At 37.6% G+C, this 23,778-nt stretch overlaps 1 protein-coding gene across 1 annotated transcript in view; it reads left to right on the forward strand.

The window, feature by feature from the left end:
- The window catches only part of LOC150078993 (importin-13-like), a 250,429-nt gene that overhangs the window by 112,247 nt on the left and 114,404 nt on the right, over window positions 1–23,778 (forward strand). The window contains exon 8 of the mRNA XM_090382915.1: window positions 18,877–19,005. Coding sequence (XP_090239041.1) covers window positions 18,877–19,005 — 129 coding nt within the window. The remainder of the gene's footprint in view (window positions 1–18,876; window positions 19,006–23,778) is intronic.

Raw genomic sequence — 23,778 nt, forward strand, 5'->3', positions numbered from 1 at the left:
TTGGCAAGAGCACTCATTTGTTCCCTTCACCAATCTTCTTGCCCTTCTCTGTCCTCATTCTAGCAGAGGAGTCACCAATTAGTTTCCATCTCAGTCTATATTAAAAAAATATATTATCGCGGTCTGGATGCTTGAAATGAAAATAAAATTAATAAATATTAGGTGATATTTGTATTTATTTATGTACTTATACACTGGTGTTGAAAGACAGTGCATCACCTAGGAATTTCACGTTTCTAACCATTTTTTGCGATGGTATGTTACGTTAATGACTAGCATCACAAATAGAAATGCAAACAAAAGATATTTATTAATAGTTCCAAAATGAGCATTTGCAACCTTTATACAACAGTTTGATAAACACGACAGTTATGGCTGAATTGTTATCAGAAGCCTCAATTTGCTTCAGTTTATCATTTTAAATGGAAAACAAAATGAAAAATTTCCAGGTGCAAACTAATATTTAGTTGAACCGCCTCTGACCCTGATGACAGCAGCACACCGAGGCAATGACAAGATCAATTTCTGAAGATAATCAACTGATAGTTCGTGGTTCCAAACACGAATTATGGCTTCCTGAAGTTCATGAAGGATCTTTGATTTCTTTCTGGCAACTGCAGATTCCACACAATGCCAACAGTTCTCTATAGGATTCAGGTCTGGGCTGTTTTCTGGCCAGCTAAGAGTTGTAAGGGACTGTTCTTCCAACCATTTTTTTCACCTATAACAAATGTAAACACATTACTGTCGAACCTCTAATGTAGAAATGAAGCTAAAGTAACTACAGAAGTCCCTACTTACACTTTTTGCCTGATGACAAGGAGCAGAGTTGTCCTGAAAGATGCAGTTACTTAGCAGGTTGAAATGGTCTCCATGCAGGAATGGAATCCTTTATCCCACACTCCACTTTAAAATCTTGTCCTTTATCTAAACCTTGGTTTTCCAATAAATGTGCTAAGGCTGTTCAAGAGAAGAATGTTGCATATCGTAATTGGCTTGTTTCTAATTCTTCAATTTCATTTTCTGCCTACACCAAAGCTCGCAACAATTGTAAAGCAGTTATTAATCAGTCCAAACTAGAGTTTGAACAGGCTAAGAGTAGAAAACTTGCTTCTTGCCCTAATGGTAGCCGAGCATTCTGGTCTCTTGCCAAAGCTATTGGCCGCAACTTTTGCCCATCTCTGCTCCCACCTCTGTCCAAACCAGATGGTTCTGTTGTCACTTAAGCCAAGGATAAAGCTGACCTGCTAGCATCCCATTTTTCTTCCAGCTCATGTATTAATGATCTTGGTAAAACACCTCCCACCATTCCTAACACGCTCCACTCAATGCCTGCCTCCTGTGGTCTTCCGTCAAAAGGATATCAGAAGGATTTTGATGAATCTTGATGCTAAGAAAGCTCCAGGTCCTGATGGTATTTCTCCACTTGTTCTCAAAACCTGTGCTCCTGAACTTACTCCTATTCTTTGCCGCCTTTTTTCACTTTCTTATTCCAAAGGTGTTTTTCCTTCTGCTTGGAAATTTGCTCATATCCAGCCAGTTCCTAAAGAGGGTGACAAATCCCTCCCATCCAATTATCGTCCCATTGCAATTACTTCTACTCTTTCTAAAGTAATGGAGAAATCAATTAACTGCCAACTCTTAAACTACCTAGAAACCTTCCGTCTGATCAACGATCGCCAGCATGGATTCCGTCAGTGTCGATCCACTGGTGATATTCTCGCTTATGTTACCCATTTATGGACTAATTCAATGGAAAGGTTCGGTGAAACACAAGTAGTTGCTCTTGACATCTCAAAGGCTTTTGATCGTGTTTGGCATAAAGGTCTTCTAAACAAGCTTCCATCTTATGGTTTGCCAAATGTTTTTAGTAATTGGTTATCCAGTTTTCTCTCTGATCGCTCACTGAGGGTGATGGTAGATGGCTCTTTGTCTTCTAACTTCTCCACTAATGCCGGTGTCCCCCAAGGTTCAGTTCTTTCCCCCACTCTTTTCCTCTTGTATATCAATGATCTTCTTCCATTGACTGGAAATCCTATCCATAGTTTTGCCAATGATAGCACATTGCATTCAACTTTCCATTTTGAGAAACCTTGTCCAGCTCAATCAGCTTCAAGTTCTCGAAAATCTGCTGCCAATTCCTTAAATGCCGATCTTCAGGTAATTCTCCAGTGGGGCAAAGACAACTTAGTTGATTTAAACCCTTCTAAAACTCAATCTTGTCTTATATCTCGCAAAAAGGATTCTTCTGCTCCTATGCTTATCTTTAGTGACACTCCGATTTCTAGTCAAAATGATATATCTCTTTTGGGGATTACCCTGACTTCTAATCTCTCTTGGCACAAGCACATTACAAATATTGCTTCCTCTGCATCTAAAAAACTTGGTTTTCTCTTTCGCTCTCGCCGTTACTTTTCTCCCAAACAGCTGCTCACTCTGTATAAATCGCAAATCCGCCCTGCCATGGAATATTGTTCCTGCATCTGGGGTGGTGCCCCCAAAACCTCTCTCAGGCTTCTTGATTCCATTCAGAAGAGGGCAGTTAGGTTAATTAATGATTCATCTCTAACAGAGTCTCTCCACTCGCTTTCTCATAGACGCACTGTTTCTGCTGCATGCCTCTTCTACAGATACTTCCATGGGCACTGTTCTTCTGAATTGGCTTCTATAATTCCCGCTCTCTCTTTCAAAACAGTCCGAACACGTGCCGCCACCAGCCAACATCCATTTACTGTCCAACTTCAAACCCACAGAACCAACTTTTCATCTTCCTCATTTATTCATTCAACTGCCGTTTTCTGGAACAACCTTCCTTCATACGTATTTCCTGAAAATTACAATCTACAGAAGTTCAAGTCCAATATCAACAAATATCTTCTTTCGTCTTCTCAACCTCCACCCCAAGCACGGTACTAAGTACTATAGGTTATAATACCTCTCGTGTTTGGGGTTTTCATAAAAAAAAAAAAAAAAAAAAATACTATTTATGCACAACATTTGCTCAGGCATTGTCTGCAGTAGACTGTAGAAAAATTTTACGTTCAGAGACTTTTGTAAATCTTACAATATTTACCACACCGTCTTAAACATTAATAAGGCCTGGGTGGAAATTACTAAAAGTTGTATAAATGGCATACGGAAGAAAATATGCCCACGGCACGTAAAAGGCTCCGAAGGATTTGAAAAAGACGCATCATATGAAGAGGTTACAGATAAGATTGTAAAAGTTGCAGTTGGAGGTTGATGCCAAAGATGTGGAGAAGGAAAGAGATGGTAATGGCATTTCGTGAAATTACATCAGCAGTGGCGAGGTTTGAAAAGATGGATCCTGACAGCGAATGATTCTTAAAAATTAAGAGGGGTGAATGATATACTTGCTTACTACAAAGAAATCTACTATTAAAAGAAAAAAGTCACCATCCAGTCATCCATTAATATGTTCTTTCATAAGGTTGAGCAGCTGACCCCTTCTAAATCTCCACAGCCCCCAAACCTCCGCAGCATCGTTCTTATCAGCCAAAGATGACGATTCTGGCAATGATGCTTGAGGGGTAAAACTTACTGACGTTATGGAGGGGTCAGCCGCTCAATCTTATGAAAGAACATATTAATGGATGACTGGACAGTGGCTTTTTTCTTTTCATATTAGATTTCTTTGTAGCAACTAAGCAAGTTACGAGAACGAGAGTAGCCTGTGCGGACGTACATTTTTGCTGCTCCTGGAACAGAGAAGTTTGTTCTGATTTATTTTCTGTTTTATTAGCTTAAATTGGCATATTAACTTATTTTCTAGAGTAGTTTTATATTCTTATTTACGATACTTAGATTAAAGTAACTTAGATAGAGAATTTGTAGGTATTACTTAGTATCGGAAAGGGTATCAAATCCACGTGTTTACCGTTCGTAAATAGCCGCCATCGTTAAGCGATACAAAATATCTCGAAATAGATAGCATAAGCTTAATATAATATAGTATAGTACATAATATTGTCAATTAATCAGATAATTAATCTTGTTGAACTTCATTGTCAATTAAATTGTACTTTTAACTATACATATAACGTCTTGGGTTACGTAACATAAATAATTAGTAAAAAATAAATAATTAATACTTAACTTGATACTAGATAACACTCGATATTGAAACATAAATATAGCGTTATAACTGTGTTGGAATATAAGTTTAGGGTTTTAATTTTGTACTGAAATTGAAATTTTATTGAAATTAAATCGAAATCATGACTCTGACCAGAGCAGCAAAGCAAAAGGCTCAAGCTAATTGGAGTGCTGTGGCTCATGGGAGAACTGAGGGGGTGCTCAGTTGCCCTCTGAATCACAGCCTAGTAAATGCACTACTTGCTTGATGTTTGTGGAGCAGAGAGGTACGGGACATGATACTGCCATAGGGGATGTCTTTGTGTGTGTGCAATGCAAGGAGGGTAAGGAAATCAGGTGACAACTCAGCATTGTTATGGGCCTATATTGAGAGTTTGAAGGACAGGGTGGATGCACTCGAAGGATTAAAAGTGAGGGGCCCATCAAGCTCTCAGCTGCCCACGTCAACACCAGAGCTTGCACTTGGTCATCACGCAACACAGCGGCAACCCCCAAGGCAGAATGCGCTGGTCCCACAGGAACTAGTAGTTGTTGGTGACTATTGTCAGCGAAACGGGAAACATGCTTTGTAAAAAGGATAGGTGGAACAGGACCAGGGGCAAAGGTTGATGATGTTGTACAGCGGATATCATCTTTTAAGGGCACAAAAGGTGATATAGTTGTACTCGTTGGCACTAATGTTATTAAGAGTAGGAGACCGGCGGAATTACTTAACAAGTACAGGTCACTGTTGAAAGAAAGCCGTGAATTAGGGTTGAATTTGAAAGTGTCTGCAATTCTGCCCAGACACGATAGGAGGTAGTATATGATGAGAGCCCTGTGGATCAATTCATCCCTGGAAGGATTGTGCAAGGCTCAAGGGATAGAATTTTTTTTTCAGCCTGGTCTGTACTTGTTAACAGGAGAGACTGCTTTTACAGGGATGGGATACACTTAAATAGAAAGGGTGCAAGAATGTTTTCTGATGCTATCGAGGCAGTGTTAGGTGGGTCGGAAAACTGCTAGATTGGGGGGATACAAAGAGTAATAGATTAACAGTAGCCACTGGCAGAGGTGAAAGTGATTCTTGCACTGCTTCTATTGGAATGAGCTGCAGCCTGGAAAATAAGATGCAGGATATTTCATAGACTGCTGGGAATCATTGGGGAACAATTAAACACATAGGTTGTGTTAGGGTAGCTAAGAAAAAGAACAGGTGCATGTATACTTGCGCGTACACCAAATTTAGGAGTTTAGTAAATAAATTAAAAACATCAAAGGCAGATATTGTTGGGATTTCAGAGACGTGGTGTCACACAGACATAAGGAATGCAGAACTGGAACTTGTGGAGTACAATATCTACAGAAAGGATAGACAGGGTAGGAAGGGAGGAGGGGTTATGCTATTAGTTAAGAAATACGTAAATTTCAAGGAAGCGAAGCCAGTCGACATTGCTTGACAGTGCAGTGTGGAGTCAGTTTGGTGTGACATAAGCATTGGGAGATCAAAATTGAGAGTAGGAGTGTGCTATAGGCCTAATGACTCTGATGAGTATAATAAGAAACTGTACGGGGAAATAGAGTGGGCCAGTAAATCAGAGAGTCTTATAATGGGGAGATTTTAATTTCCCAGATATTGACTGGAATTTGGGGGCTGGTCACTCACACACACTAACAAGGCTTTTGTGGATTTATTGGATGATTGTTTTCTACATCAGCATGTTTGGGAGGCAACTAGAGGGAGTAATACTCTTGATTTGATTATCAGTAGTGATTCTTCATGCATTAAGAATCTGCAGGTAAATGAACCACTAGGTGGCAGTGATCACAGTGTGCTGAAGTGGGATTTATTCAAAGAGATAACTACCATTAGGGGTAAAGGGAAGGGTTATTGCTTTCGTAAAGGCGACTATGATGGACTGAGACGATATTTAAATTCTATACAGTGGGACCAACTGATGATGTTACCAACAGCAAATTAAAAATGGGAAGCATTCAAAGAACTTATCTTGGAAGCTACTAGGCTTTACATACCAACTAAGAAATATTGTTCAAGGTTTAGGCCTAACTGGATGTCAGATGAACTAATGAGACATATGGCAGAAAAGAAAAATGCATGGGATACATATAAACTAACGTGACACAGAAGCCTATGATAGATAAAATTTGATCTGTAACCAAGTTACAAAGGTTAGGCAGGCGAAGGCAGATTACGAGAAATATTTGGCAAGGGATGCAAAGAAAAACAGCTAAGAGTTCTTTACTTATGTAAACTCTAGAAGGAAGGGGATGAATCAGATTTGTCCACTTGATATCGATGGGTCAACTGTTGATGATCCTGCTCAGGTAGCTAACAAACTGAATGAATATTTTGCATTGACATTCACACATGAGGAGTTATTCAGCGACTGGAATGCCAGAGGTGCATTCAACTCTTGCAGTAAGCTAGAGAATCTTGTAATAACTGAAAGTAAAGTGGAGGAGAAATTGTTGAAGATAAATACAAGAAAGGCACCTGGGGTGGATGGGATCTATCCAGTTATATTAAAGGAGGCAGCAAAGGAAGTAAGAAAACCCTAACCCATAATTATGAGAGCTTCCTTGGACTCAGGGGAATACCCATGGACTGGAGATGTGCAAATGTGACCCCAATTCACAAAGGAGGATCAAAGGCGACACAAGTAATTATAGACCTGTTAGTTTAACTTCTGTTCCTGGAAAATTAATGGAGGCACTGGTTAAAGAAGCACTACGGGATCATCTAGACAAGACTTCATCATAGCTCAGACACAGCATGGTTTTGTTAAGGGAAAGTCTTGCCTGACCAATTTGATTGGATACTATGATGCAGTTCACAAAAGAACTGGATGCAGGGAATAACTTTGATATTATATACTTGGATCTTAGAAAGGCTTTTGATACTGTTGCACATGGAAGACTGCTGCACAAATTGGAGCAGTGTGGCATTGGAGGCAAATTGCTGCTATGCATAAAGGGGTGGTTGAGGCGGAGAAGACAGAGAGTGGAAATCAATGGACACTGCTCATCGTGGACTAATGTTATTAGTGGAGGCCCTCAGGGTTCAGTATTGGGTCCATTATTGTTTTCTGTATTTATAAATGATATTGATGATGGTATATCAAGCTTAATGTCGAAGTTTGCAGACGATACGAAGGTTGGCAGGGTTGTCAAGGACACTACTGACATTATGCTACTGCAACAGTATCTGGAAAGGTTGAGCAGATGGGCTGAGAGGTGGCAAATGAAATTTAACCTTGACAAATATAAAGTACTACATATGGGAAACAGCAACCCCAGAGCAACGTATCAACTCTGTGGTACTACACTGACAGTGGTAGAGAATGAAAGGGACCTGGGGGTGGTTGTGCAGGCAGTTATGAAGTTTTCTGAGCAGTGCAGATGGGCTGCAAGAATAGCTCATGGTGTATTGTCGATGATATATAGGAATTTTCCTAGCAGGGATAAGGTGTTGATTATTCCCTTGTATAAGGCAATGGTCAGGCCACACCTAGAGTACTGTCTACAGGTCTGGAGGCCTCATTTCAAGAAGGATGTAGAGCTGCTGGAACGAGTACAGAGAAGGGAAACAAGATTAGGGAATGGAACAAAGGGGTGCTCTTACGAAGAAAGGCTTAAGTTTTGCAAATTACAGTGTCTGGAGACTAGGCACCGGTGAGGTGATCTGATAGAGGTGTATAAAGCCTTGAATAGTTTGAGCATGCATCAATGCTGATGGGATTCTTCCTCTTGCTCAGAATAATCACCTGAGAGGGTATAAATTCAAATTGAGAAAAGACAGACGTAGGATAGACGTGAGGAAATTTGCCTTTAGCCAGTGGGTGGTTGGTTGGTGGAATAGACTTCCATCCCTTGTCGTGGAAGTTGATAGCCTAAATAAGTTTAAGGCTCAGCTGGACAGGTATTTCGAACGAACAGAGGGGTGAAGTGGAAGTGGTTATTTTTTATTTATTTATTTTATATTATTATTTTTTTTGGCTGATGGTGCATAAGCTTGGTTTCTTGCATCAAATGCCTCTACTAATGCTAATATCATTCACCCCTCCGTTAATTTTTAAAAATAATTCGCTGTCAGGATCCATCTTTTCAAACCTCGCCACTGCTGATGTAATTTCACGAAATGCCATTACCATCTCTTTCCTTCTCCATGCCAAAGACATGGGGAAGGAAAGAAATTCTATTTACATGTTCGTCGAATTTGTTTTTTGATTCAATCAATTCAGTGAGCACAGTTGCGAGTGCTGCACAAACATGGGGGAAATTCTGACTTGCGTAGCGTTTTGCAGAACGCAACCCTTACATAAGTCATGGTGTTCCTGTATACATGCACCTGTTACCCTAGGGTAACAGGTGCATGTTACCTTAGGGTAATGCTTAGTTACTCTAACATGGCCCATGTATTTACTTGTTTCATGATTTAAAATCTGGATGCAGTATTAATACTGATAAATTGCTCATATGTCTATAACAAAAGAAAAAGAAAGAAAATTGTATCTTCACTTTTCTCTCTCTTTGGTTGACGATTATTCCATCCCATCCCCTATGTGCCTGTTCACAAACATCTTGTTTATTTATTGATCATAAATTTCAGTTTGTGCATTACATACAAATGCTTAACACTTTCTCACTAAGAAAAATGTGGCTTATTAATCAACTTATTTCATGCCTCTAATGCTCCAATCCCATCATAAAAAAAAAAATATATATATATATATATATTTTTTTTTTTTTTTTTTGTAGTAGTAATATAGTAGTAATTAAAATTGTTAAGAAGCAAATTAAGCAGAAAAAGGAAAATAACAAAAGTTATCGTATGTCTAATTCTCCAAAACATGCAGTGCAGCAGTAAAAGAAGCAAAAGGATATAAATAATGTGTGGTTTGTAAAATAGAAATAAAAATAAATTATTTTATTTTGCTACCTCAGTCCCAGTTCATTTTTGTACTAGGTTTTTCATCTTTCACCTGTTTAACCACTACTTCGCTTCCAGTTTCAACTATCCCTTAAACTTCTCTTAGGTCAGGGCACCATGTGTGCTTTTCATTTCCATTTTCACAGACACTTTAACTATTTTAGAAACCACACACACACACACACACACACACACACTCAAACATGACCACCTACCTAATATCATGTTGATCCTCCACGTGCAGCCAAAACAGCTCGTACCGGTTGAGGCATGGACATGACAAGATTTCTAAGTGCGTCTTGTGGTATCTGGTATCAACACATAACTGGCAGATCCTTTAACTCCTGTAAGGTCCATTGTTGAGATGCTGCAGATCGATGGGATTGATGTCTGGGGTATTTGGAGGCCAGCGCAATACCTCAAAGTCTTCCTCATATTCTACAAACCAGTCTCTAACAATCCGGGCAGTGTGGCTTGGTGAATTATCCTGCTGAAAGATGGCACCACCAGAGGGGAAGACCATTGCCATGAAAGGGTGTACCTGGTCTGCAATGATGTTTAGGTAGGTGGTAGATGTCAGAGTACCCAGCTCATGGATGATGCACTCGGTATCCCAGTAGAACATTGCCCAAAGCATGACACCGCTGCCACTGGCTTGGGTTCATCCCACGGTGCACCCAGGCGACATCACTTCCCCAGGTAAATGATGCACACGTACCCAGCCATCCACATGATGCAACAGGAAACGTGATTCATCAGACTTGACTACATTCTTCGAATCACTCAAGGTCCAGTTTCTATGCTCACGTGCCCATTGTAGGCGCGCTGTCACCGGTGAGCTGTTGTTAGCGTGATCACTCAGAGTAGCCTGCGGCTGCACAACCCCATTTTCAGCAGGGTTCAATGTATTGAGTGTTGTGACAAATTACTCCCATCACCGGCGTTCCAGTTACCGTAGAGTTGCACGACAGTCGCCCTTCTGTTGCCACATACCATCCTGGAGAGCCTTTGCTCACCTCAAGAATCGATGAGCTGTGGTCATCCAACACCTCGCCAGCGGTTTGTGAGTTCCCCCTCCTCAGACTACTTTTGGTAGGTATTAACCACAGCTGACTGAGCATCCCGCCAGCCATGCCATTTTGGTTATGCTCTGACCCAGTCGTCTGGCCATTAGAATTTGGCATTTGTCAAACTCGCTTAAGTGTGCTGCCTTTCCCATCTGAAGAACAAGGGTATAACAGAGCTGATTAACAGAGCTCAGTATCAGGTGTTTTTTATACAGTGTTCGAATTCTTGCACGCGCTGTAGTTCACCTGCTGTTGCTTCGATTTGCATAACGACTTGCTGGTCATAATGTTTCGGCTCATCGGTGTGTGTATATATATATATTTAATAACCTTGTTGTTCTCATTGGTCTTATATGCCACAGTTGTGTGATCCACCGATGTTGACTTGCATCTTAACTTGCACAATATCTAAGAATCAAATGACTTTAAATCATAATTTGCCATTGCTCTTCAAATTATTTAATAAATGTAAAATATATTAAATAAGTTATATAATAAATATTAATGTGGAATATGTAATTGAAAGAAGTTCCTTCTCTAAATTGTATATACTATTCTCACATTGGTTCTCTCTTTGGATGTTTGCTAGAGAATCACATTAAATTTATAGATAGTATGTTTCCTGGTCCCTTCTTGGTATTAATAAACAAATATGACATTGATCCCTGTATTATGTATAACTGCCTCTACGAAGGAAATCGATTAATTTTGTTTAGTATATGGTTCCTAAATTCATTGAGGCTTTGTCAGAGCATTAGTAGAGGCATACGATGCAAGAAAACAAGCTTATGCAGCATCAGCCAAAAAAAAAATGCTCCGATTTCACCCCTCCATTCATTCCAAATACCTGTCCAGCTCAGCCTTAAATTTATTGAGACTGTCAACTTCCACAACAAAAGACGTTGTCTGTTCCACCAATCAACTACCTGCTGGCTAAAGGCAAACTCAATTTGAATTTATGCCCTGTCAGGTGATTATACGGAGCAAGAGGAAGAATCCCATTAGCATTGAGCATGCTCAAACAGTTCAAGGCTTTATACACATCAATCAGATCACCTCGCAGGTGCCTAGTCTCCAAGCACTGTAATCTGCAAAACTTAAGCCTTTCTTCCTAAGAGCAACCTTTTTGTTCCATTCACTAATCTTGTTTACGGAGGATGCGGAAAGGTTAGGGTATGACCACTGCATATCCTTGGAGCAATATGGCCTTAAGTGCTAATGCTCCTTAAAACCAAATAACAAACAAACTAATCTTATTGCCGTTCACTGTACTCATTCCGACAGATCTACATCCTTCTTAAAATGAGGCCTCCTGACCTGTATACAGTACTTAAGGTGTGGCCTGACCATTGCCTTATACAAGGGAATAATCACCTCCTTATCCCTTCTAGAAAAATTCCTGTATATCATTGACAAGACACCATGAGCTACTCTTGCAGCCCATCTGCACAGCTCAGAAAACTTCATATCTGCCTGCACAATTACCCACAGGTCCTTTTCATTCTCTACCACTGTCAGTGTAGTACCACAGAGTTCATACCTTACTCTGAGATTACTGCTTCCCATATGTAGTACTTTGCATTTGTCAATGTTAAACTTCATTTTCCACCTCTCAGCCCATCTGCTCAACTTTTCTAGATCCTGTTGCAGCAGCATACTCTCATTGGTTTCATTAACAACCCTGCCAAACTTTATATCGTCCGCAAACTTGGACATTAAGCCTGATATACCATCATCAGTATCATTTATAAATACAGAAAACAACAATGGACCCAACACTGAACCCCGAGGACTCCACTAATAACATTAGTCCACGAAGAGCAGTGCCTATTGATTACCACCCTGTGTTCTCCCACTTAACCATCCCTTTATCCATAGCAGTAATTTGCTTCCAGTGTCACACTGCTCCAATTTTTGCAGCGTTTTCCATGTGCAACAGTATCAAAAGCCTTTTTAAGATCCGAATATATGATATCAGAGTTATTCCATCCATCCAGTTGCTTTGTGACGACATCATAGTATCCAATCAAATTGGTCAGAAAAGACTTCCCCTTAACAAACCCATGCTGTGTTCGAGCTATAACTGAAGTCTTGTCTAGATGATCCTGCATTGCTTATTTAACCAGTGCCTCCAACAATTTCCCTGGAACAGAAGTTAAACTAACAGGTCTAATTACTTCTGTCACCCTTTGAACCTCCTTTGTGAATTGGAGTCATATTTGCATATCTCCAGTCCATGGTACACTCCCCTGAGTGTAAGGAAGTTCTCATGATTATGGCTAGGGGTTTGCTTACTTCTTTTGCTACCTCCTTTAATATAACTGGATATATCCCATCCACCCAGGGTGCCTTTCTTATGTTTATCTTCAACAATTGCCGCCTCTGTAGCCACGTGGGCAGAAGCAGCAGTGCATAGCACTCGCTTCTTGATTAGATGGGGGTTTGAGCCCGTGTGCACCAAATATGGAAGATGGGGAAAGGTCAGGGAATGACCAACGCATATCCCTGGAGCAATATGGCCTTAGTTGCTAATGCTCCTAAAAACCAAACAACACAACCCTCTTCAACAATTTCTCCTCCACTTTCCTCTCAGTTATTACAAAATCATCTAGCTCACTGCCAGAGTTTAGTTCACCTCTGGCATTCCCCCTCCCTGAATAATTCCTCATATGTGAATGTAGATGCAAAATACTCATTTAGTTTGCTAGCCGCCTGAGCAGGATCATCAACAACAGTTGTATTCAGTGGACCTATCTGATTCATCCCCGTTCTTCTAGAGTTTACATACGTAAAGAACTCATTGCTGTTTTTCTTTGCATCTAGAGTTTACATACGTAAAGAACTCATTGCTGTTTTTCTTTCCGTTCTTCTAGAGTTCTTCTTCTTCCGTTCTTCTAGAGTTTACATACGTAAAGAACTCATTGCTGTTTTTCTTTGCATCTAGAGTTTACATACGTAAAGAACTCATTGCTGTTTTTCTTTGCATCTAGAGTTTACATACGTAAAGAACTCATTGCTGTTTTTCTTTGCATCTAGAGTTTACATACGTAAAGAACTCATTGCTGTTTTTCTTTGTTGCCAAAGATTTCTCATAATCTGCTTAACCTCCTTCTTTGTGACTTGGTTACAGACCAGCTTATATCTATCGTAGGCTTCCATTAATTTATATGTATCCCATGGATTTTTCTTCTCTGCCACATGTCTTAATAGTTCATCTGACATCCATTTAGGCTTAAACCTTGAACAATATTTCTTAGTTGGTATGTAAAGCCTAGTAGCATTCCAAGATTAATTCTTTGAATGCTTCCCATTTTGAATTTGTTGTTGGTAACATCAATTGGTCCCACCGTATAGAACTTAAATACTGTCTCAGACCACTGTAGTTTCCTTTACGAAAGCAAAAACCTTTCCCTTTACACCTGCTGGTAGTTACCTCGTTGAATAAATCCCACTTCAGCACACTGTGATCACTGCCACCTAGGGGGTTCCTTTACCTGCAGATTCTTAATCCATTAAGAATTATCAGCTTTGATAATCAGATCAAGAGTATTACTCCCTATAGTTGCCCCCCGAACATGCTGATGTAGAAAACAATCATCGAATAAATCCACAAAAGCCTTGCTGGTGTGTGCGTGACCAACCCACAATTTCCATTCAATATCCGAGAAATTAAAATCCCCATTAGAAGACTGATTTACTGCCCCACTTTATTTCCCTGTACAGTTTTTTTATTATACTGATCAGAGTTATCATGCTTATAACACACTCCTACTCTCAATTTTGGTTTCCCAGTGCTTATGCCACACCAAACTGGCTCGACACTGCACTGTCGAGCGGTGTCGACTGGTGGCACTTCCTTGGAGTTTGTGTTTCTTAACTGATAGCATAACCCCTCCTCTCTTCCTATCCTGTCTATCCTTCCTCTACACATTGTACTTGCCAAATTCCAGTTCTGCATTCCTTATATCTGTGTGACCATGTCTCTGATATCCCAACAATATCTGCCTTTGATGGTTTGACCAACAACTTAAATTCATCAAATTTATTTACCAAACTCCTATCATTGGTGTACACGTATGTATACATGCATCTCTTTCTATTCTTAGCTACCCTAACAGAACCCATGTGTTTCCTTTACTGCAATGACTCCCAGCAGTCTGGAAATCCCCCTGCATCTTGTTTTCCAGGCTGCTGCTCATTCCAATAGAAGCAGTGCAAGAATCACCCGGCTACTGTTAATCTATTAGTTCGTGTATCACCCCAAGCTAGCAGTTTTACAACCCCCCAACACTGCCTCGATAGCATCAGCAAATATTCTTGCACCCTTTCTATTTAAGTGTATCACATCCTTGTAACTGGAATGCAGAACTCCCTCCAGGGCCGAATTCATCGACAAAGCTCTCATCTTATACTCCCTCCTATCGTGTCTGGGCAGAATTGTAGACACTTTCAAATTCAACCCTAATTCATGGGTTTTTTTTTTTTTTTTTCAACAGTGACTTGTACTTGTTAAGTAATTCTGCCGGTCTCCTTCTCTTAATATCATTAGTGCCAACGTGTACAACAATATCACCTTTTGTGCGCTTAAAAGATATCTGCTCTACAACATCATCAACCTTTGCCCCTGGCAGACATACCCTGGTCCTGATCCACCTATCCTTTTTACATAGCATGTTTCTCGTTTCCCTGACAATAAAGTCACCCAGAACTACTAGTTCCTGTGGGACCAGTGCATTCTGCCTTGATGGTTGCTGCTTATATTGCGTAATGATCAAATGCAAGCTCTGGCGTTAATGTGGCCAGCTGAATCACTTTAACCTCTGCCAGCAGCTACTGTTAACCTATCTGTTCGTGTATCTCCCAAAGCAGTTTTCTGACCCACCTAAGACTGCCTCAATAGCATCAGCAATATTATGTGAGATGCCTCGTGTTTCTGTGTTTTGACCTTTATATTTTATATTTATCAATGATATTGATGAGGGCATATCAAGTTTAACGTGTAAGTTTGCTGATGATACAAAAGTTGGCAGGATGTTAATAACAAGAGTCAGGGTATTCTACTCCAGCTAAAGCTAGAGACAGAAATTATGTAGATGGGCTCTAAAGTGACAATTGCAGTTTAATATTTATAAATGTAGGTACTGCATACGGATAGCAGTAATTCTAGAATAACATTCTCTGATCTGTGCAAACGGGCTGCTAAGTCAGCTTATGGGTTTGTCTAATGATATACATGAAATTTGCCAGTAGAAGGAAGCGATTATGCCATTATACAGGGTGTCCCAAAAGTCACTATCTATTTTACTAAATAAGATGAATTACATCTTGTCCAAATGACATGATTATATGTATATTTTTCTACAAAATATAAGTATTTACATTGTTCTACCACTTTTCATAATTTATTAATTATTGTTTTTTTCTTTCCTGACCCAAATATATGTATAATATTGTCATTAAAACTTTTTTTTTTTTTTTTTTTTTTGAAATTCACACTCCTTTGGAGACGACCCACCCAATGGAGCATCCAACGGACCGCGCCTAGGAAAACGTGGGCCAAGCAAGTGGAAAATGACTTGAAGAGCCAACGTCTCGACCTTATCCAGGCCAGGACTGACGCCATGAATCGTAAAGTATGGAAGAACATCACAGAGCAAGTCCGAAACCCTGCGGCACCTACAGCAGCATACTGGTTGCGTGGCCAACCGCCTCCCCCAGCTGCCAGCTAAGGACCAAGAAGAAGAAGAAGAAGAATAGATAGTGACTTTTGTCACTATCTATTCTTCTTCTTCTTCCTGTATAATGCAATAGTTAAGCCTCATTTTATGAAGGATGTGGCTCTTTTGAAAAGTTGCAAAGAAGAGCAACAAGATTAGTCAAGAGCTTTAACTCAAGTTCTAAAAATTACAAAGCTTGAGTTCTACAATTTACAGCATGTGGAAACTAAGTACCTGTGAAAAGACCTAATTGAAGAGTTTTGGGGTTCCAATAGATTGAGAAAACTAAATGTTGGCATCTTCCCTCTTTTTCAGTTGAGACACCCAAGGAAACAAATTTATATTGGCAAAGGTTGGTTGATAGATTGATATGTGAAAATTTGCTTACAGCAGCTAGAGAATAATTGATTGTTGAAAGAAGTTTCTGTCTTTTGCTAATGGAATTTAATAGTCTAAATAAATTTAAGGAAAGGGATGGACAAATGATGCGGGCAATTTTTTTTTTTTTTTTTTTTTTTTTTGGCTTATAATAATGCTCCCTTGCATCATTTGCCATTACCAATAATTATCTTCATGGATTTGCTTCTGAAACAGTATTTGAAAATACTTTAAATTTCACCTTTAGTGTGTATCTTTTAATTTAGTTATTTTTAGTCTTGAATATAATTGATTACTATTTGTTATGTTATACCTTTAATTTGCATTCATGTGTTTCTAGCTGACATTTCAGAGTATTATAGAGAATTTGTTGTGCCATCACTAGCCATTTTCAATCCACAGGATGAAAGCCTCTCCAACAACTTTCCAGTTCCTTCTGTTTTGTGCAATGGCCATCCATTTACTACCTACAAACTTGTGAATTTCATCTGTCCATCTCCGTTGTTGTCTTCTAGGTTTTCTCTTAGTTCCTCTTGGATACCATTCTGTTATTTTCATAGTCCATCTGTCATCATGTCTTCGAACTATGTGTCCTGCCCAAGACCCTTTTAGTTCATTAGTTTTGATAAGAATGTCCTTTACTTGAGTTTGCTGCCTAATCCATGTGTTTCTCTTCTTATCTGACAGTCTTGATTCCCAAGTAATGTAATTCAAATGTAACAAATGTAATTTGTTCCATTTTTTGCTGTGTAGTTCTCAGCTTCTCTTCCATTCTTTTGTGAGTGCCCAAGTCTCACTTCCATAAGTCATGGTGGGTAGTATACATTGGTTCATTATTTTACGTTTCAGAAAAATTGGATATTGCTCCTCAGTATGTGACTATTTTCTGAATGCTATCCATCCAAAATTTATTCTTCTCTTGACTTCCAGCAATTTATCATTATTACAGCTGATGACTTGTCCCAGATAAGTATGACTCCACCTTTTCAATTACTGCTCCTTCAATCATTATATCCCTTTCTGTGGCATACTTGTTCATCATTACTTTGGTTTTAGCCATATTCATCTTTAGTCCGAAATCCTTACTAACTCTGCATAACTGATTAAGATTTTCCTCTAATTCTTTGGGATCATGGCTTATGATCACAATTTCATCTGCAAATTATGAATGGTTTAGGTACTCTCCATTTACATTGACTCCTTTCTGCGACCAGTCTGATCTTCTGAAAGCTTCAAGGGCAGAAGTTAACAACTTTGGAGATGTTGTCTCCTTGTCGAACTCCTTTATCAATTTTAAATTTACTACTGTCTTTGTCTAGTCTAATAAAGTAGGTAGCATTCTCATATTTTTTTCAAAACCATAATATATGGGGTATCTTGGTTTGGTTTTTTTTTTTTTTTTTTTTAAGGAGCATTAGCAACTAAGGCCATATCGCTCCGGGAATATGTGGTGGTCATTCCCTGATGTTTCCGCATCCTCTGTATTTGCTGGTCACAGGCTTGAACCCCAGTCTAATCAAGAAGTGTGTGCTACGGACTGCTGCTCCTGCCCACCTGGCTACAGAGGCACCGGTGGGGTATCAGTGCCTTGTCTTTATAGTGCCCGAAACATTGCCTTATGCTGTATGGAGTCAAATGCCTTTTCATAATCCACAAATACCAGGCATAATGGTGTTTTATTTTCATTTGCTTTCTCCATTAGCTGTGAGATTACGTGAAGGTGATCCATAGTTGAGAATCCTGTCCTAAAGACAGCTTCCTTTTTCGGTTGATTCTCGTCAAGTATTCTTTCTAATCTGTTAAGTAATGACCCTTGTGAACAACTTTAGATGTAGGATAACAAGCTAATTGGTCTGTAATTTATGATTTATCTCCTTTCTTATGCAGCAAAATTATGATTGCATTATTCCACTCCTTATGTGTCACACCTTTTCTAATGCATTTTTGAAGAGTCTTGCCAGTTTTTGTGTCTTGTCTCTTCCTCCAAATTTTAACAACTCTACAGTAACTTCATCTTCCTCCGGGGCTTTCTGATTCTTCATTTTCTTTAACGCATGTTCTATCTCATCAGGAAGGATATCAGATATGTTGCATGTTTTACTAATTTGCAATCCATCTTCCCCACTGCTGGCACCATTCCCTTGCTCCTTGTATAACTCTTTATAGTAGTCTTCTGCTATTTATAAATACACCATCGCTGTTCTTCAGTTTCAGTATCATTTGTCTTTCTGTGTTACTGCTTGTTCTACTTTCTTGTGTTACATTTTCTTATGTCCTCTCTCTGAGTCTCTTTCTAATGGCTTTGCATTACTCAATTTTCTCCCTGTCAGTGCTTTTCTTGCTCTTCATTTGTCATCTTCAATTCATCATGACAAGTGTTTCTTGGGCTTTATCACTTTCAGAAAGTTGTAATATTCCTCGTCGAAAACTATGAATAAATGTATGGTAATTTTTCTTTCTTACATTTGCAATGTGAAAATATATTTTGTACTAATAAGGATAATGCAATTTGATATAATTTAATCTAATCCTATAAAACATCATCTTAACACTAAGACTTGTGTAATTGAATATTAAAAGTTATTGTTAGTAACATTTGATAAGTGTGAATATGTAATAGTGACTAATTGATTTTTCACCTCACTCATTCTCTCCTCCCCCCTCCTAGGATGTGTGCTGTAGTATATACAACCTGTTAATTTCAGTAGCAGAAGCCCATTCTAGAATGTTATTGAATTTAGTACTTGAGACACCATCCCGTAAAAAGACTGTTCTTAAATTAATGGGATTGATACTGGTTAGTATTATTTAAAATGAAAAAGTAATTTTGGTAATAAAAATGAAAGTGAGGAAACATTTATCAGATTTGTTTTATTCAATAAAGGAATTTTTAAAATTGTTGTGGTATTGATTTCATATTATACTATTCTTTTTCCATTAATTTTTTTAAAATTTCATGTTGTATAATTATATGTAATATGTAGTAGGAGATACCTCACTACAGGCTGAAACCTTTTCTGTATATATTAAGAATAGGTTATGAAAAATGTTGTGGAAAGTGCCACTATAAGAAAGGTGATCAGCTTGAACATAAAGAAGAAAAAAATCATAATAATATGGAGATAATGAGCTTGTTTAACTGGGCTTGGAGTTTGGGAAAGGATAAAATTCTTGAAATTCAGAATGCTATCATGGCATTGACAACAATAAATTAAAATTCAAATATTACTGAAATAGAAAATCTTTTTTGTTTCAGTAATATTTAATAATAATGTACACATTATGTTTATCTGGTTCAGTTTGCTTCAGTTCTAGCAGCGATGAAAGCCAAAAGCTTTAACACTTTATAAAACATAAAGAGCATGATGGTGCAACATCAACAGAAGAGGAATTGGAAGCAAGTACTGGATGGTTTGTCCATTTCATCAAATGCGGTTAGCTTCACGATATCAGAGGACAAAGTGAAGTTGCTGATGCAGATATTTCAGTGGCTGAATTGTTCCCTGAACAGCTGAAAAAAATCACTGAAAAGGAAGGGTACCCTACAGATCAAGTTTTCGTCTTTGATGAGACAGGGCATATTTTGAAAGATGTTTGCCTGATGTCAGGATCAGATTCAGAGTTTATTTTAGTTATAGCAGTGATGTGAGGGCCAAAAGCTTTAATTCTTTATAAAACATAGAGCATGACGTTGCAACATCAACAGAACATTTCAGCATTTCAATGGCTGAATTGTTCCCCGAACAGATGAAAAAAAATCACTGGAGAGGGAGAGTACTCTACAAATAAAGTTTTCATCATTGATGAGACAGAGCATATTTTGAAAGAAGATGCTTTCCAGATGCATAAAATTATTTTCCTGCAAAGAGCATTATGATAACTAAGAAATTAAATGAAGAAAACCAAGATTTTGGAGGAGAATTGGAATTTTGTGAGCTGCAATAGCATGTTACCAACAAATATTTATGCAAGAACAGAAGGAGGGCCAGAAAAAACTACCTGAACTAATCCTTAAGTGATCTGCTCTGCCTGCTTCTAGATCGTATGGTGATTACGGCGGACCCCCCACTTTACGATTGGTTCACTGTGTGACCAAATCACTTTATGATGGACTCCATAATAAAATACCTTTCACTATATGATATGTAGTAAGCGCTGGTCATTTTGATCACGTTTGCGAATTCAATTTTGATTCTATTAAATGGCAATTCTAATACTCAAAAATAGGAGGAATATTATCCACAGGCTATAAAAGTAAATATATCTAGCACAAATTTACTTTATTACCTTACCAATTAACAAAATTAAATTATACATGTAAATCGGAAGAATATTTTTCACAGGTTAGCAAAATAAAAATCAATTTACGCTTATGTTCATAGCTTAATTAATATTGTAATATTTACATACTAACTAATTGATATTTCCATTCACTGACTTTTTTTTTTTTTTCGGATTGTAAAATTTAAAACAATAAAAAAAAAAAGAAAAAAGATAAGCAACCACTAAAAGTCACACACGATTGCAACTAACACAATACATGAAAATGAGATATGGGGGTAACAAGTTTACGAAGCTTATTTTATTTTTATTTTTTTGTTTTTTTGTTTTTTATATGATTGAAGATTACATGGAAGGGGAAGCACATTTTACCATAATAACGTAAAAACCCACAAAATTCCGGCTATCAGTATTATCACAAATGCAGTAAGATAGTTTACTATTTATTATAGATTGCACTAACGGAAAAGCCCAATAAACCAGGAACTGCAAATTGTTTTATGGTGGTGGCCTCCAGAAATGTGCTTTAGAAAAATATCACAAAGGCGTTCAAAATTGATTCTTATAACCAAACATGTGAAAGTGTAGTGCATGTTAAATAATGATTTGAATTGGTTTTGAAATTTGATTATATAAAGCACTAAGTGCTTATTCCACTAACCAGGGCCTATTTATTTCACTTTATGATGGGCTTACAATTGTCTGTGACTAGACCACGTGGTCCTTCCTTTCAGCCAACAGCAGCTTTTGTGAACATGTTGGCCGCATGTTTAGTTTTTGCATCCTTTAATTAAAGTAATTTTTTGTGTTGTGATTATTTTAAATAAATTTACTGTATTGAATTCATGTATGTACAACATTGTATAAACTGATAAATCACCTTTTAGAGAGATAAACAGCTCAGTTATATAGTGAAAATATCAACTTCCGAAGTCTTGGAACAGATTACCAAAAAAAGCAGTGTGTTATTGGGTTCACATTATGATATATATTCACGATATGACGATGTCTTTGGAACAGATTAATATCTTAAAGTGGGGTCCACTGTATATGGTTTTACAAAAAAATATATGAACTCTCCTGCTCCTGCCGAATTCTTTTAAATTTGCAACAAATATTCATCAAAAAATTATGATTTTAATGTGTCTACAGTGAAATTTATATTAATAAATATTTGTAAAATAATAAGAGGAGTTACCTCAATATAGTATGTAGAACACTTCTAATAAATATTCATCAAAAAATTATGATTTTAATGTGTCTACAGTGAAATTTATATTAATAAATATTTGTAAAATAATAAGAGGAGTTTACCTCAATATAGTATGTAGAACACTTCTAATAGTCAATAAGAGTTTAAAGAATGAATTAGACACTATGAACCAGAGCTGTGATGCTCAATACATAGAACGTATTGAGCATCACAGCTCTGGTTCATACTATCTAATTTTTCTGTTATGTAAAATTTCAGGAACAAAGAATCAAATTTTTCTTACATTAGCATGAAACCTTTATTCTCAGTTGAACAGTATTCTGGATACCATTCATTAATTGAGCTACTGTTAATTAATTCATGCAGTCCCCAATATAATACTTTATAGTGGGGATGGCATGTTTTACTTTTGAATAATGAAATAAAACTTTGACTGTTATAGACTAAAATTGAGATTTTCATGGGACGAGAATTCCTTTTCTCCATACGATGTTATGAAATTTTGAATGTTGTTAATTGGCTCTAGACTTGGCATTCAGGGGACTGAATACATTACTTATCCAAATATATATATATATATTAGCATGAAAAAAAAAAGTCTAATAAAGTTTGCATAGATGGAGGTGAAAATTACACAAAGTACCAAGGACTAGAAGGGTAAGGATAGTAGAAAAAAGAAGTATTGTAGATTTAAAAAAGACAAAAAAAAAAAATGCTGAATTGCAGAGCCAATTTGGAGGTGAAGGAACTGTAAAGTAAAATTATTAATACCAAATGATTAAACAAAATAAAGTAATAAATAATAAAAGGTGGTAGAGCTGTCATCAGATATGGGTGGGCAAATTTAGTTATAAGTCGATTACAGGGATGGCAAAAATACAAAGTCTGATGTCAGCTGAAGTAAATATTGATACATGGTCAGGTAATTCATCAGAGGACTCCACCTGACCATGTATCAGGAACTGCGTTACTATACTTGTCCATAAAGAAGAAATGTGAAATAAAGCTAAAAAAACAAAAAATAAAATTAGCACATTATTTTAAAGTATGGGGCAAGGTAGTCCCAATGCAGTGTCAATGATATGAAAATTATTAAGGGAAGAATAAGGCTAAAAAATATAATTAAGTGTTATTCATAGTGGTAAAAATATGTAGATTTTTTAGTAAATTTGGAAAAATATTTTAGTGTTGGAATTTTGTGGAAAATGAGAAGAATTAAAATAAATAGGAACAAGCACATGGTATAGGGAGAGGTATTAAATAGAGGATGGGGAAGGGATAAAGGCATAGTTAAATAAAGACGAAAATAGCGATAGAATGAGGATAGTAAGAATGTTCGTATCACCCTCATATACACTAATAGCTCTACGAATGGGTAGAAAGGTTAAAAAGTATATAAAAAGTTATTAAACATACTGAACTAGCAGGGGTTGTAAAGCCAAACCTTTTATATTTGTAACTGTTAGTATAAAAAGGAGATGAATACCAAATGCTTGTACTGCAGGTCAAAATGCAGGCGAAAAAATATGCAAGTCAAAACAGGCTTAGAAACAAACCGAAAGTGTAATAAGAAAGGGGAACGATACCTGTAGTTTTCAAGTTTTTATTTTTTCCATCAATTGTAACTTTGAATGTAAATTACATGTAATATTCATTTAGGTTTTAGCCATCTGTAGCATAGCACGAGGCTATTCTTTAAACCACACACACACACACACACACACACACACACTCTCAAGATTCATACTTTTTGATAGAATTGACTTTTGCACATCTTGCTATATTCAGTTTATATCTTCCATACAGCAAAAAGTAAAAAACCAGATAAGAAAAGGGTAAGTTAGCACTGTATCTTGCTATATTCAGTTTATATCTTCCATACAGCAAAAAGTAAAAAACCAGATAAGAAAAGGGTAAGTTAGCACTGTGTCACCTCTAGTGCTGCTATAAAATGTGCTGCGTTTCATCCTACTGAGGATGGTCTGTTAAATCTTTCACAGGAGAACCATACTTTTGGTCCTGACCTCAATTCTATTCATTTCAAATCCAGACACAATAAGCATATTCTAAATCACA

The sequence above is a fragment of the Mastigoproctus giganteus genome, chromosome 10 (assembly GCF_048544385.1).
Source record: "Mastigoproctus giganteus isolate SK-2022 chromosome 10, ASM4854438v1, whole genome shotgun sequence".
NCBI lineage: Eukaryota > Metazoa > Arthropoda > Arachnida > Uropygi > Thelyphonidae > Mastigoproctus > Mastigoproctus giganteus.